Genomic DNA, 16,141 nt, shown 5'->3' with positions numbered 1-16,141 from the left:
GTCCATGCCATGGCAAGAAGAATGTGATGCCAACCACACAGTTCACTGGAGAATAGAATAAGACCTACCTCTAGGAAAGAGAAGGGATTGTATGAAGACAGGAAATGTTGGTATCTCTAGACAGCTCTATGGCAGAACAGAGGGAGAAAACTTTTCACTGATGAGAAAATATTTGTCTGATACTAAACTGTCATTATATTACACTGCCTCTCCCTCAGGAAAACTAGTTGTATAGCTTTGAGAGATAATAAATGCAGGTGAATTTCTTTCTTCTGGAAAGACTTGGATAAAAAGGGTTCTCACTGCTGATGTGCAGCAGCATAAAATATGGTGATAGGACAAAAGTACAGATATAGGAGACTAACTCTGTCCTTGGGCTCATCACTCACCAAGACAACAGAAAAGTCATTGGGTAAGAAAGCCCAAACTCACCTGCCTAAAACTGGTTGTCTGCATCCTAAGAGATATTGCTGCTGTCTGCCTCCAGGTCACATGCACGTATTTAACCTGCCTGAACACAGGCTTCTCTTTATTTGGCACTGGTGAGGCCGCATTGTGTTCAGTTTTGCACCCCTCACTACAAGAAGGATGTTGAGGCCCTGGACCATATCGAGAAAAGGACAATGGAGTTGTGAAGGGTCTGCAGCACAGGTCTTATGGGGAGCAGCTGAGGGAACTGGGATTGTTCAGTCTGGAGAAGATGCTAAGAAAAGACCTTATCACTCTCTACAACTGCCTGAAAGAACGTTGTGGTAAAGTGTGGGTCAGCCTCTTTTCCCAGGTAACAGCAATAGAACCAGAGGGAATGGCCTCAAGTTGCACTAGGGTAGGTTCAGATTGGATATTAGGAAACATTTCTTCTCAGAAAGAGTTATGATGCATTGCAACAGGCTGCCAGGGAGGTGGTGGAGTCATCAGCCCTGGAGGTGTTCAAGAACCGTGTGGATATGGCACTGAGGGACACATTCAGTGGTACAGTGGTGTTGGGTTGACACTTGGCTAAACAATCTTAGTAGTCTTTCAATCATCATGATTCTATGCTGTCCATAAAACAGATGTAATAGACTCTCCTCTGGGCAGGGGAATTGTGAAAGTAAAATTCATTCACATCTTAAAGCCATTTAACAACCTTCCTCAATGAGAAAATTAATTCAGAAGTCCTGGTTCTTACACCTGTGCCTTAGCCTTAGCCCAGCTCTAGGCTGTCAGAGTGGTGTCTGCAGCATGACAACTCCAGTATGCAGGACATCAGCCTCATCATCTCTTCAGCATTTGTCCCAGCTTCCATGGAGTTGTTTATCTATCAACACATCTCCTTTCTCAGGCTCTGGGCTCCTCAAAGCTGAAGCAGTACAGCCCTTAGCCATCACCACTCACCTTTAGTCACCTATAGGAATCACCTGCACAACAGTAGGTACCAGGAGAGAAAACAAGACTGTAAGACAAAGACAGGGATGGGGAATGGAAAAAAAGGAAGGAAAAAAAAGAGAGAACGGTGAGAAAGGAGTCACTGAGGCTCTGAGTCACTAATTTTTGGAAAGTACAGCCAGCAGTTCCTGTAAATTGACTCACCTTCAAAGATGGGACAGATCTTCCTCCAGGCAGTGACCCCTCCTTGGCTGGTGTACTGCCCCAGCGCCGTCTCCAGGAGGAACAGTGGGATCCCACAGGTGAAGAGGAAGATGAGGTAGGGAATGAGGAATGCTCCTGCAAAGAGAGGTGAGATACTGCCTCAGGAACCTCTTTAAACCTCATTTCTCCACACACCCCTCACAGGTACTTTGGGCTACAGATGAAATCTTCTAGATGTTAACAGAAATATTTCCCTGAATTAACTGTGTGGCCTCTGCAAAAGAGAAAGTTCTCTTACTCCATCAGTTCTTGGAAAAAATAAAGTCTGGTCTGCCTCGTGCTACTGCATTTGGTCTTGGCCAGAACCTAGAGCTGGGCAAGGGGAAAAGACCACACAGGAGTAATTGTTCCTGTTGTCATTCCCCAACTTCACGTGCACTTTCAGTAGGAGACAGGCGAAGCACAAGAAGCTTCACATAATCACATTTGTTCTACCTGTCCTGGGAGTCACAGAAAACTTGCTTGGAGAATACAAACCTGGAGGCTGTGGCATTTCTCAATAAATAATAAATTTGTTGGGGTATAAATTCACTTGAGACAAATTTCATGTCAAATTTGACAAGTAGTTTGCACTGAAAGAGTAGAAGTAGGGAGATGGCAAGAGAGTATCTTTCTAGCATTTCCAAAATGAAAAAGTTTAACTCCACTCTTCAGCTTTTCATTAAAATAGTGTGAGATTTTCGTACTCTTACTTCCCTCCAAAGAAAAACAGTAAAAGCAAAGCAGCTCAGAGCAGATAACTCTCCTGTCAGGGTCCTTCCATCACACAGCAAAATTTGTTCACAAGCAACTCCCATCACCAGTGCCTGGGGAGCAGCTGCAGTGTGGGCAGCAGAGATGAGGGCCCTGTCCTCAGCAGGACCAGGCTTTGTCCCGAGGCCCCAATTCTCCCCTACCAGCACAGCCACTCGCACTGAAATTCCTTCTTGTGAAGGGTAATTAGCAATTAGGAACATTTCCTCTTGTTTTTAAGCCAGCAATGTTACAATAACAAGCTGATCCAGATTTTCTCTAAACACAGCTGTGCTGTAGCTACAGGGGACCTGAGCTTGGAGGCAGGGAACCCAGTTCACAGCCTCCATGCAGGTTTCCAGAGCAGGGAGTGGGAACTGCTTATGCTAAACAAGAGCTAGCTGCTCCTCTGCTGTTACAAAACCCCTTCCCAACAAATCTGCAGGACAGCCTTAATATCCTGTGCGTGTAGGAGCTTTCCAGCAGGCTAGACCTCTCCTTTGGTTTTACGTCTCAAAGACTGACCTGTTTTATTCTGACTGATGAAGACTTTCTTATACCTTTCCTGTCTTGTCTCCCTTGACCTTCTCAGGCTGTTACCAGCTGATATGCCAGTTACCATCTCCTCCTCATTTTGCCTCTCCGCAAAGAGAGGTTTAGCACTAAGAAAGGCCTCAGAAGAAGACCTCCTTCCCTTACAATTCTGTTGCAAGTTCAGGATGCTGAGCAGTAAGATCAAACTTGAAGTGAAACCACACACAAGTTCACACTCAGTGACTTTACAAAAAAGTTACACAGATGGTTTTATGTCATCTGTCTGTACAACTTCATAACTCTTTCACTGAATTAGAAGGGAGAAAAAGGTAACAGGACACCATTCTTGAGCTGGGAGCATTGGACCACTTAGAAAAGGCAAATACCATTTTTTGCAACAATATCAAGAGCTTTTCCAATGGTAAGGATATATTTTAGTGTCGTGGGAAAGACAGCGTGTTGTCCCATACTAGTTTGTTTGTCATTTGGTTCCCTGGAGCGCAGGAGAGAGAAATGTACCCTCTGTTGTACTAGCATGTTTTCTGCAACTGCAGTGTGTGAGTTAGGAGAACAGGACTCTCATGTCCTAATCTTTCCCAAGCCTAGCCTTGTTGGCCTCTGGATCACAGCGTCAGATATTCCAAAGTAGTTCAATTTAAAACAAACAAAAAGGACCTTTAAAATGAAAAAAGCAGCCATTCCTCACTAATCAGGAAACAAACTGCAAGGACTACTGAATTGGATATCACAGACATAGATTATGCAAAGGTATCATCTAAGCCCAGGAAAGAACAATGCATACCTTTCCCTCAAAGTATCACTGCAGAATGGGCTGTTCAAGTAAGGTGCAGCACCAGTGTTTGCTATCCTCTGCTTTTCTGACTTACTTTAGTCATCTTCAGTGCCTGCCATCAAAACCTCAAAGAAGGAAACTAAAGGATCTGCTAAAAACTATCCCAAGTTCAAGTAAAAACTCTCCCTATTTTCTTAAAGCATCTTCTTAACCAACCCCCATCTGGCTCAGAGGTGACAGTGTATTGACTCCAGCTTGATTTGGAAGAACACCAGAAACAGCACAGGGGATGAGAATTTGGTATTCTTGAGATGAATAAAAGCTGAATCAGTAATCCATTGGTGACAGCTCACAGCGCATGGGGGAATAACAGCCTTTGAGACATGGTCTGCAGGGAAAAAAACATTTAAAGCAAGAGGAACATGCTAACAAAAGCTAGTGACAGTTATTCTCTTCTTCCTCCCCAGTTACATTTTATTGTAATGAGAGTTTATTTTTTAACCACTTAATTATTTTACTGCATTGTTATTGTGAAAGGAGTAGTCACACAAGAAACAAAAGGGAAGGGAATAGATTCTTCCCATGGATAAATTTCCCTAGCAGTGTGTTGACCACTGGGAGAACTGCTCCTGGGGAGGCAGTAACTGCATTCTTCTTCTTTCGATCCTCTGAGAAAACCCTTCTCACACATGTTCTTAAAGATGGTCCTTCTGTCTTATATTTGCCTATACAACAAGTCGAGGTGCTTCAGCTGGTGCCCTCTATCACTTCTGGAGCCAACTGAGCTGTGCTGGCATAATAAAACACCAATTCCCTCATAACCACAGGGCAGCCAGCTCCATGAGAAGAGCTGATGGGAGTTCAAGTTTCCTAGAGAAGGAAGCGGGCACCCAGGTGCCAGAAAGGATATACTAGGCTTTGGCAAGGACACCGACCCAATGAGCCCAAGAGCCTCAAAGAGTTCCTAGGAGGGAGGGCTCCCCTTCTAAGGGTCCATTTGTAATTAAAACTTGGCAGAACTGCTTTGAGAAACAGCACCCATTGGGAAGAAATAGACCCAGGTACAGGAGTGTACATTGTAGTGCCTGCAGACCAAGGACAACTCTTGCTGAGAACTTACCGCCACCATTCTTGTAGCAGAGGTATGGGAACCTCCACACATTACCCAGCCCGATGATCTCTCCAGCCACAGACAGCACAAACTCCACTTTGCTGCTCCACTGACCTCGCTCTTCCATTTCCTCTTTTTTCATCTCGTCAGAAGCTGAAATTGTCCCATTGGGCTCTGCCTCTTTAGCTGTGGCTCTTGTCATGGCTCTGTGGGACAGAGGAGAAATAGAGCGCAGGTGTAGGGAGCTGCTGGCAGGAAGAGTGAGGGGAGCAGCCACAACAGACCCATTCCTACTATCACTGTGAGTGAAAAAAAGAAAGAAAAATTTGCACTGAAAAATTCATCAGGAGAAAGCACATCTATAGAATAACAGAGCAAATTCACTCGCTGCTTAAGTGAATGCTTGTGCTGAATTGGGCTGGGACTACGGGGTAGCACAAGGATGACATTCTCCAATCTACCAAATTCTGAATTCTGAATAACATCATCTTAATTAAGTGAGGTTAGTGGTTGCTTGTTGCAAAATACAATTTTCTGTTGTACAAAGAGTGCTTTTAATTGGCCACCCAGTCTAAATCTAGCCAAAATTCACTCAGGCCAGACTGAATCTTCTTGTTGACAGCATTTTCATATTGATTCCCAGGACTTGCTTATAAAGAGAAGATTAAGTGTAAAGACAGGAATCTTCTTCAAACCATCTGAAATAATCCACCACAAAAGTGTGCTGTAATGGGTTACTTGGTATAAGGATGCACATGGAAAGTACAGACCTAACACAAACAGAGTAAATGATGAATTGTGCCAGGGAAGTTAGCTGTAGCTACATCTGGCTGGTGGCTTTGCTGAGCAGAATCTGGCCTTGGAAGGTCTGGCTGGTGTCAGCAAGGAATAGATGTTCCCACACTTGAATTAGGAAGCTACCCTGGAAACAAATTTCTCCAAAGCAGCAACATCTCTGGTAAAGGCTTCCACTCCCACTATCTGAAAGTGCAAAGAAACCAGGGCTTTGTCTCTTCACATTAACTTGCTGGTGATTTGATAGGTATTTTAATAGCACATCTATTTTTTCCTCTGTGCATCCTAAGGGGCCATCCCCATTACCAAAGATCAGCAGAGACAGGAAACTGCCATCCACACTGTTCATCTCTTCCCCTGTCCCTGGATCTTCTCTGGACCACTGCAGCTGGGTCACCCCCAGGTGAAGTCCAGGCCCCTCCCAGCCAGCAAAATGAGAATACCCCACCATGCTTGACTCTACCTCCATCTAACAACCTTTTGCAGTCTCAGATGGAACCAGGACATTGTTCTCTCCCTCCTTGTACATTCTCTCAATTTTTTTCACTTAGGGGTAGCTAGTGCATGAGCCAGCTCATGGGCAGTAAAGACTACCAGGAAACCTGAGGTAACTGAGAATAACATGGAGTAATATGGTCTTACCAACAAACTGGCCCCAGTAGTGTACAAACACCATGGCATTTCTTTTGGTGCAGTGTTCAACAGGGTGAGAGGGAAGCAGGATCAGGTTGGCCATGCTTGTGCTTGCTTCACACAAGACTGCATCATTATCACCATGTCTCATTTGCTTCTGCAAGTTGCCTAATGCAAATGAAATGGTTTCCTAAATGCTAACCCTCTGGATATATCAGGTCCTCAGGCAGAGAAAGACACTTGCATATGAAAAGACAATTCTCAGTGAACGTGCATAGCAAAGCAAGCAGGTTTTGGCAGGAGGTGTGTTTTCTGCTTCTGCCACTCAAGTACAGAAAAGAAACCAGACCACAGTGTAAAACTGATCGCTCCGTAAATGTCCAGGTTTTTGCTTCCCCATCTGCCTTCATGCCAAGGGACCACTACTCTTCCCTTTGACATCAGCAGCACATTTCATAGAATCATAGAATCTCATGAGTTGAAAGGGACTCATAAAGATCATGGAGTTCAGCCCCTGGCTCCACACAGCACCACCAAAAAACAGTCTGAGAGCGATGTCCCACTGCCCCTTGAAATCCGACGTGGGGCCACGTCCACTGCCCTGTGCATCCTGCTCCATGCCCACCACCCTGTGGTGCAGACCCTGTCCCTAATCCCCAGCTGCCTCCCCCCCACACACAGCTCCATGCCGTTCCCTCGGGCCCTGCTGCTGTCACACAGCAGAGCTCAGCGCTGCCCCTCCAACCCAAAGCCTTCAGCCCCTCCTCACACTTCTTGCCCTTCCGACCTTTCTCCGTCTTTGTAGCCCTCCTTTGGACACTCTCTCATAGTTTTATGCCCTTTTTGTACTGTGGCACTTCAAATCGCACACAGTATTCAAGGTGAGGTTCCACCAGTGCAGTGTGGAGTGGGACAATCACTTCTCTCAACTGGCTGGCAATGCCATGCTCAGTGCCTCCAGCATGGGGTTGGCCTTTCTCTGTAGTCTGAAGGCAGAAGATTGAATCACATACAAAGCTCTAATGCTGCCTTTTGTAAGATGACCTGCGGCAAGAGCACTAGGACATAAAGCACAGAGAAGGGCAGCAATGGGCCATTTGAGGCCGTTTTCTTGGCTATGTGGCTGCATGCTGAAAAACACTGCTCTAAGATTCTGGTTCCCTGTTAAACCTGAGAGCTTTTCAGCCCCAGCTTTGTCCCTTCCACTTAGTTTCCCTTCTGGGCTGAATGTGGAGGGGAAGAGCTGGGCACTGCTGCCAGCCTTTTTTCAGCTTCTGAAGGACCCTCTCCCTGCTGCCTGCCTGCTGCAGGGCTGCCAGCTGGCTCATCAGTTCATTCAGATGCTGCAGCACAGCCTCCTCAGCTCTGAGAGCAGCAGAGCTCCTTGCACTGTCAAATGGGAGAGAAAAAAATAACATGCACTTAATGAAACATGTTTGATCTGTCACAGTCCTTGGCATGTCCCAATTTGCTGCAGTCCAGGGCACATTATCAAGTACAATGATGCTTAAGTCTGGGCTTATTGAAGATGTCATGAGAAGCTGACAGGAGTGGACTTAGCTAATTCTTTGCTTTTGTTCTTTTAATGCAAGGAGATCCAAGAAGCAGCTGATTTTCTACTAATATTTGTGTTTTCCCTGGATGTGCATTAGCCCTGTCTCACAGAAGGGCAGGTAAGCTCACTGCTGGGCAGCCACCTCCACTGCCCAATGCAGGAGGCAGTGCTGAACGTCAGCCCAGAGACCAAATGCTGCTACCAGGGATGTCTGAAGAAGGATGTGGGCTCTGACCCCATCCCCTGGTCCCAAAACAGGCCAATATGAAGTGTAGAATCTGGAATGCTGCCCTGAGAAATCATGGGTCAGCAGAGGAGATACTGCATTTGTTGCTTTATTTTCCTATTACAAAAAAGGGGAAGCACCCAAGTTGTGGAAATAAACCCTTTCAACTGGGTACAGATGGTGGATTAAACCAGTGCCCAAAGTTTGGGTCCTTTGTGCCTTAAGCTCCCATTTCTCCCTTCCCAAGCAAAGTGACATACAGCATTACACATCGTATTTCCCTCCTCTGCATTGCCTGCTGTTTCTATGAGGAAACCTATTCACACAACTCCTGCTTCTTTTCTGGAACATCTACCCCCACTGTGCTCCTGCGCTATATGTTCTCAGGCCAGATGGGGACTCAAATAACTTCTTGTTTCCAGCTAGGAACAGTATAAGTCTCCCACTGCAGCCCAGACACCCACTGTGTTACATCTTCCCTGACATGCATTTTCTTCTCTCTTTAGATTCTTCTGTCCTTAATACAGAATGTTGGAAGAAGACTTAGCTTCTCACTGCCTGCCTGCAATTCTTCTGCTCTCCACCAAAGTTTGGAGAAAAATCACCTGGCTTCTTCATTCTCAACCTCTTTTGTTCTTCTGCCATGAAGTGCTTCCCCTAGCTGAGATGCCCCTGGCATTCTGTCCCTGATCCACCATATTCATCCTCTGGTCTCACCTCCTTCTGAGCTCAACAGACACTTTCAGAGGTGTCCTCCTGTATTTTCAACCCCAGTGCATCAACAAGGAGCCTGGAACAGGTTGCTCAGAGAGGTGGTAGATGCCCCACCATCTCTAGAGACACTCAAGGTCAGGCTGGATGGGGCTCAGAGCAACCTGATCTAGCTGTGGGTGTCCCTGTTCATTGCAGAGGGTTTGGACAAGATGACCTCTAAAAGTCCCTTCCAATTCAAACTATTCTCTGAGTCTATGGTTTTCCAGGCCAGGCCTTGCAGACATGACCTGTTCTCTTCACGCAGAGGAAAGCGGGAAGAGAACAGGTTTGGAACTGGGCATGGTGTGTGCCAGCAGCAAAGATTTTTTCTCCAGAAGATGCGAATGCTACAGAAATCAGAATCTTTCTGGATTCTGTCTGGCACTGAAAAGAGTGCAGACAGCATGCTGGCAGCCACAAACAAGTCCCTTCCTCAGAAGCTGGCTGAGGTAACCACATCTCCACATGGTCACAGTTTTGGGGTTTTGTTGTCCTGCAGCCATGGGATCCTTCAAGGATGACCACTCAAGGCAAGCAATACCAAGGATGCACCTGAAGTGCTGTAGCCCAGTTCGGTCCCATGAGTCCCATGTGCCAAAAGCAGTATGCAGAAAAATAATACTTACTGGTTGCGTTTGGGATCAAGCTGTCATAAAAGGGAGAGGCAGGAATCAGAAAGAGAAGAATGAAAGAATCCTTTGAAAGCAATCCTGGTGGTACCTCAGCCCCTCCTACTCATATGAGATGTGGAACAAGAGAATAAAGGAAGCCACCAGGGGTTCTGGCACAGAAGGGAGAAGCTTGCCTTCCCACAAGCCCAGTGTCATCACTCAGGAGCCCTGCCTCTGGGAAGCTGACCTCCTGTTTGACCTCTTCTGCTGTTTTATCTAGAGGCAAACGAGAGGAGGGCAGTCTCAGGAGCAAACAGTGAATCAGCAATTGATACCATATCAAAAAGCAGAAGATAACGCTCACCAGAGGAAGAGCAATGTAAAGCACCTTTGGACACTGGTAGGTGTTGTCTGAGCTGCAGAAGGAAGAGTTGCAGGTGATGGCTGCAGACAACTGCACTGCATTTATGTGTCCTGGTTTTATTGTAGAAGTAGCAGACAAGCACATAAACTGCAATCTGAGGTGGGGAGGGAGGAATCAGAAAGAAGGCAGGCTGGGCTGTGTTATGCAAGGAAGAGCAGGGCGATGCAGGAAATTTGCTGGCTGCACGATATGAGCTGGCAGCTGGAATCCTGCACCGCATGCCAATGGCAAGAGGAGGGAGCAGGGGCAGAGAAACAGGATACACTGCAGGAGTACAGCTGAAAGAAAGTGTTGCTGCTGGAGTAGTTCATAGCCACAAGATGGACAGGGAAATGTGAGCAGTAGCTCTTTCCAGCAACACGAGTGGGGATTGTTACTCCCAAACCTAAACTCTTCTGGAGCGTGGCTCACTCCAGCTGCAAGAAGGAGAAGGGTAGGGAAAGGTGTAGCAAGAGAAAAGTGATCAGTTCCCAGACACCAGACCAAATTAAAAAGCCTTTCTTTTCACGATGTTGAAAGCTGGCTGGCTTCTTCAGCCCTCTTAATTAACTTGTGGGTGGTGTGAGCTACAGGGTATCTTGAAATATCTGTCCAGAAAAGTTCTTGGGGCACAGAGGTTGCCATGAGGATCAGACCCTGCTTGCACTTTCTCCAACTTGAAAGAAATAAGGGCAATACTCCTGCATTCAGCAAGTTTGCTGCTTACTGATCCCATCAAAAATGAGAGAAGAAGCATCTGGAAAGATGCTAATGACATGTACATCTATGATGCAAGCTGCAAGGAGCGCAGAGTGCTGTCCTTTGCAGAACAGAGCCCCAGCTCATGGGGACCAAGCTGTTTCCCATTGTCCTTTGCTAGCAGAGCATCATAACCCATGCCAAGAGTAGTACAGGCTTTGCTGTTCTCCCCACTGGCTCCTAGGTGCCTGCTGCAGAGGGCAAAGCCACAGAAGACCACGAAGGCCTGAGCCCCACAGCAGCCTGGGCCTGGTTGAAGTCTCCAACCCCTGGTTGGAATCTGGGCCTAACTGGACGCCTGGCAGCCAGCCAAGGTGCATGGGCAGAAGAGAGGATCTGCTGGGGCAGGACAGTGACCTGTCGTGCAGCCCAACAAGGACAGGACAGAGTCCAGAGCAGGGGACATGGTGGCTGCAGGGCTGCTCTTTCGCAGATCTTTAAGCTCGGGGACCACGCAGGTGCATATGGAAACCTCGGGGCCCTGCCTGGAGCACCAGCATGCTGCAGTAAGGCACAGGGACTACTGGGCAGCCCTCAGCAGGGACCACATCTACACCCCCACACCCAGTACCACTGGGCTCCTGCAGAGCTGTGAAGGCCAGGTCCAAGGTTCAGACCCTCATATCACCAGATCTCAGTGAAGAAAACTGGGGCAATAGCATTTCCAATTGCTTTGGATGAAAGCCCCCATTCACCACGGTGATTGCTTTAAAAGCACTGCAGTTGATTTACGGAGATGCAGATCAGGTGTTACGAAACCCCCACGTGATCTGCTTGTTCACTAACACACCTTCAGATGCCCTGGCTTCTGCACATGCACAGACCTTGCCTTCTCCCTGCCCTCCCCCAGGTTGGTTCTTCACCCCTAACTGAGAACAGATCTGAGGACATCCTGAGCAGGAAGGACAAGGAGCAGAGAGCACCTCTTGGAGCCGCACTCCTGAGCCCATGCACTAGCACAGGGTAGCACGGTGGGAGTTACTGCCCCCTCTTTGCCTGGAAGCTTTCTCCCCTACACTTCACCAGCCAGCTATTACTGCTCTTCATTACCATCCCTCTCTGACCCCCCCACCTCAATGACTTTCTCCACCTTTCTTGGACTTTCTTGAACTCAAGGACTTCTCTTGCTCTGCTACAGCTTTCAGTGCCAATTGCCCATCCTTCAGGCATCCACTGCTTCTTGGCAGTGCAACGCTGCCTGCCTGTCCTACAGGAACCATTAGGAACAAGCTCTTCCCTGAGCTAATCCAAACCGATAATTGTTCCCCACCCTCCAACCCGCTCTCCCTTTGCTGAGAAGTGTTTTCCCTCACAGATTCACTGGCCCACGCCCAGCCAGACCTGCAGGCGAGCAGATGCCCAGCTCACCTGCACCCATGTGGGGTTTGCCAGGCAAACCAGTCCCGTCTTGCCGTCTGGATGGGGAATCCACCGCACGCCAGGGAGATCCAGCAAGAGTTAAGGCAAAGGCTCCCCTCTCTCCTCCTCCAGTCCCTCCCCTTCCACCAGCTCCCCCCACCAAATTGTCACCCTGCTCTCAAGTGGGTGGTGGGGTGGCACAGGGAGGTGTGCTGGGGAGGGAGAACTCTCTCTGAAGCTCTCTTTCCGCATGTGCCTCTCCAGACCTTGAACTGTGGCCCTGACGGGAAAGCAAGAATAGCAACCAGCTGTGGATGGGCAGGGCAAAAGCTCCACATTAGCAAAAATCAGCCACAGCCATCAGCAGTGAGTGCACAGACCCCAAAACATGTCCCCAGTCACCTGCCTGCTCTGCACCCATCTCAGCACTGATGTGCTTTCCCAGAGTTGTTCATGATCTACGCCAGCATTCCAGTTCTGCTACTTTTCTCAAGACAGTTCAGCTCCATAATTTTTTTTTATGGTTGTTACTGTTACATCTGTCGCTTTGCCCATAAAATACCTCCCAAATTCTTACTGACCTTTTCACGTACCTGTGCCATCAAACCAGAGCCACATGGAGCATTGAAACTGGGACGTGTCCAACATACACCGGTGTTAGAGCTTCCTCTGGTCACCAGAGAGTTGACAGCAGCCCTCTGGGTCATGAGAGACCACAGCATGAGCACCACAGTGCGTGATGATGAGGTCCATGCTGCTGCCTGTCCTGCCACAGAGCACCAGTGTCATCGAGGGCAGCTGGGGAAGAGGGGCAGAAGAGGTTATCCAGATATGGAGGGGGATTGAGATAAGCCTAGGTAAGCAGAACTGACCTAAAAACCTCATTTATCCACACTGAAGCATTTCACAAGAACATCACAGCCTTTTGCAAAACCGTAGATGGGAAAAGACCTGTGACATTCAGGCAGAAGAAGAAGAAAGCCAACCTAAATGAAAACTTTATCTAGAAATGACTGAAAAATTACTCTCCATCAGGAAACAAAAAAAAAACAAAACAAAAAAAACAAAAAACAAAAAAAAAAAAAAAAAGGAAAGGCTGCTATTTCTAATCCTCAAGCCAGAAACAGAAAATACCAGAAGTTACAGACACTCAGTTTTCAGAATTTCTCCCCAGGTAGTGATTCACTGCAATTTTCATGGGGTAACCTCATCCTGTTGTGGCAGACTCCACTTGAGGACTCACCATTGTCTCAGCCCAGATCTCAACAACCTCATCCTCTGCACAGATCCTAGGGACTGCTGGAGACCAGGACTCATGGTCCATGCTGCCCTCCCAGTGGTGTCCCTGGCTTTGGGGACTTTCTGCACCCCAGAAAAGGTCTCCTCTTCCCTACCCTGCACCCTGCTGGCTAGCAGCGCTCCTCGCCTCCCTTCTTCTCTCACTCTTCAGGTGCAGTCTGGCTCGCATCCCGCTGGGCTCCAGCCAGAGGAGCCACCACAGCCCATACCTATCCACCTTTTGGTATCTTTGTTAATGAAACCAAAGAAATGCTGTCTTCACAGCTGCTTGTTTGATCAGGAATTTGCCTTGTCTGCTGAATGCTGTATTTTTAGAGGAGCTTTCCCTAGGCATTCTTATAATTTATGTTTTATGTTTATGGGTAATTCCTGCTTAAGCAAGCCTGTGACTTCCTACAACAATTCCACCGTAACTAATCACAAGTGAACACAACCAAAGTAACGAGTGCTAACGAGGCCCTGCAGTACCGTAATGGGCTCTGGCAGCTGCAATGCTGCTCCAGCACAGGGCCTCACTGTGCCCTTCTCAGTGCTGCCCATCACTGACAGCCCCTTCTAAGGGCTCTGGAGGAGAGGAGGCTGTCAGGAGTCTCATCGTTTGGAAGCACATTCAGGGCAAGATGCCTCTTTATCTCACAGCTCCTGTGGTAAAGGAGAGGACAAGGCAAGGGGAGATGCATAGGAGCTCAGTGTAGACAGCAACAGTGGGCTATGGGGAGGATTATTGATGCTAGGACAATGTCCTTTGTCTAACGGGCTCCTTTAGTCTAACAGCAGTGCTTGCAGGTGATCAAAGACCAAAGAGGACTACAGAAAAACTTCGGGCAGAGGGCACAGGGCAGTGAATCCTACTCCCACATTCCAAATTTCACCAACTTTTGAGATGCTATAAAGTAAGTGGTAGGTGCTGCTGTGAAAAATGTCATATCTGGAAGTTTCAAGTATACTCATTTCAGATTTAGTCCATCAATCTGCTCAATGCATAATGAGAATCTACTCAGTTTATATTTCAAACCAGGCATCACAGCTTTCAATTCTTCATCCCAAAGTCCTATCGCAAATAAGAATATCCAACAAACCTTGTTGTTGTTTTATCTTTTTTTGCTTATCTGACCTGCAAAGCTCATCCAAAGCTTTACAGCAATTAGGTCATCTAGGAACACAGGCTTGGGAGGTTTCCTGGCTCATACATAACCAGATCAATAAACCACATGCCCAATTCAATGGACACCAAGCTATTTGGAAACAGAGCAAGTCACAAGCCTTTCAGCAGGCTCCCATTTTGCCTACATGCAGATGAGCAGACTTTCTATTTCAGCCATCTTCTGGAGGTAGCTGTGGACAATTTTCTATTAGTTTTAATATACTTCCCCAGTGGACCAAATCTCTTATAGATACTACTGGAAAATGAAAGTATAATTCTGTTTGAAATTAGTAAGACATGGAAGAGAATGTGTTTCTGGAGCTTCTGGTATGATTCGCACATAAAGCTAACAGAAAATTATCCTCTGTATTAAACTCCATTCATTAATTTCTGGGAATAATTTCTACCAGCCAGTGCTGTATGAAAGTGGAATGGCTCCATCCCCCATCATGCTGGAGTTCTCTTCCCAAAGGGTTTCTGAACTCTTTCCTACCCTCACCTCACAGGTGAGCATCAACCTGTAGGTCCCCAGGAGGCTAAAACAGCACATGCCACAGCTGTGAGAGATTATGATCCCTGAGGGAGAGAGCTGACTGCTGCTTGGAAAACACAACAGGCAGCAGGAGAAAAAGTGCCCCCATCATCTTGAGACAGGGAAAGTCCCTCTCTGGCCCTACAGCTGGTGGGCTGCTGACATCACCCATCACGCAAGTGGGGTCAAAGAGCCTCACAACTTGGCGGGTCCCGTGATCCGCTTCAGAGACTGGTCTGAAGGATTGCCAGCTGAGGTCAACCATCATCTTGTGGGAGGAAGAAATCCCCTGGAGCACAGCCAGACTGACTACTAATATTTACTAATCAGCATTGTTTCCCATAGACGACTATATGCTGCTTATGTGTGGAAAGCAAGAACTGGCACGGTACCAGAGGAAAGGGTCTTCTCTCAACCTTCCTCTCCAACCTTTTCCTGCAGAAACCCCTAGCACGTACTGCACACACGTATCCAAGTGCCCCACGGCCCCAGAAGGTAAGCAGGCAGCTCTTGCTTCATGTCCCCTTGCCCCAAGGAGTGGAGCTGGGAACCTGTCCCCTCGTCCCTCAGGAGCACCCGGTGCCACCAGCCTGCCCGAGGAGGGACCGTGGCACCTCGTCTCCCTGCTGCCGGCAGTAGGTGAGGTCCTGGGGCCACCTGGTGGTTCGTGGCGTGGATTGTTTGAATTCCTGTTCTCTACGTGCTGAGTGCTCCAGCAGCACCAGACCAGGTCATAGATCACGGTACCCACCAGCCCATGGGAAAGCCAAGTTCCTGGGCACTCACCCAGCCCTTCCTAGGCTCTGGCTTTCTCAGGGTTACCTGAGAGCTATCCAGATTCCCAGAGCTACATGTCCTCTGGCTGCCCTCTTCAGATGCTGAGACTACAACACTTAAAACAACATTGATCAATTCTTTGATTTTTTTTTTCACCCAAACAGCCTGAAAATGAGAGTCTCTATTTGTGTCTGAGTCAGCATAACATACAGCTCCCATCTCAGCCATGCAGCCTTTCCTCCATATGCAGGGAAATTAAAAATAGCAGGTTCCAGAGAACCTGGAATCTATTCAGCGCAAAAGTGACTTAGACCTGCAGAGATGAGGGACAATTTCCCACGATCCTTCACTTGCATGAAGAAACCAGCCCACACACTTCTCCCAAGCCCTGGGAATAGCCCAGTGACTCATCAGCCAGATGACTCTTTTGGCTGGGAGCAGGTGATGCCTCCAGCAGAAGGTGGCATTACACAAAGAATCCCAAGCCTACTGC

General features: G+C 47.6%; 1 protein-coding gene across 1 annotated transcript in view; it reads right to left on the bottom strand.

Moving 5' to 3' along the window:
• LOC136052479 (sodium- and chloride-dependent betaine transporter-like) overlaps positions 1–11,979 on the bottom strand; it is a 34,007-nt gene extending 22,028 nt beyond the window's left edge. The window contains exons 1-3 of the mRNA XM_065742654.1: positions 11,906–11,979; positions 4,812–5,008; positions 1,573–1,707 (exon numbers count right to left, since the gene is read on the bottom strand). Of these exons, the coding sequence (XP_065598726.1) occupies positions 1,573–1,707; positions 4,812–5,004 (328 nt within the window). The 5' untranslated portion in view covers positions 5,005–5,008; positions 11,906–11,979. The remainder of the gene's footprint in view (positions 1–1,572; positions 1,708–4,811; positions 5,009–11,905) is intronic.
• Positions 11,980–16,141: the final 4,162 nt, after the last annotated feature.

This window comes from Cyrtonyx montezumae, unplaced genomic scaffold (assembly GCF_038088225.1).
Source record: "Cyrtonyx montezumae isolate F1298 unplaced genomic scaffold, pur_monq_1.0 scaffold_3, whole genome shotgun sequence".
Lineage (NCBI taxonomy): Eukaryota > Metazoa > Chordata > Aves > Galliformes > Odontophoridae > Cyrtonyx > Cyrtonyx montezumae.
Note: the sequence above shows the minus strand (reverse complement) of the source record. Positions and strands in the feature narration are given on the sequence as shown.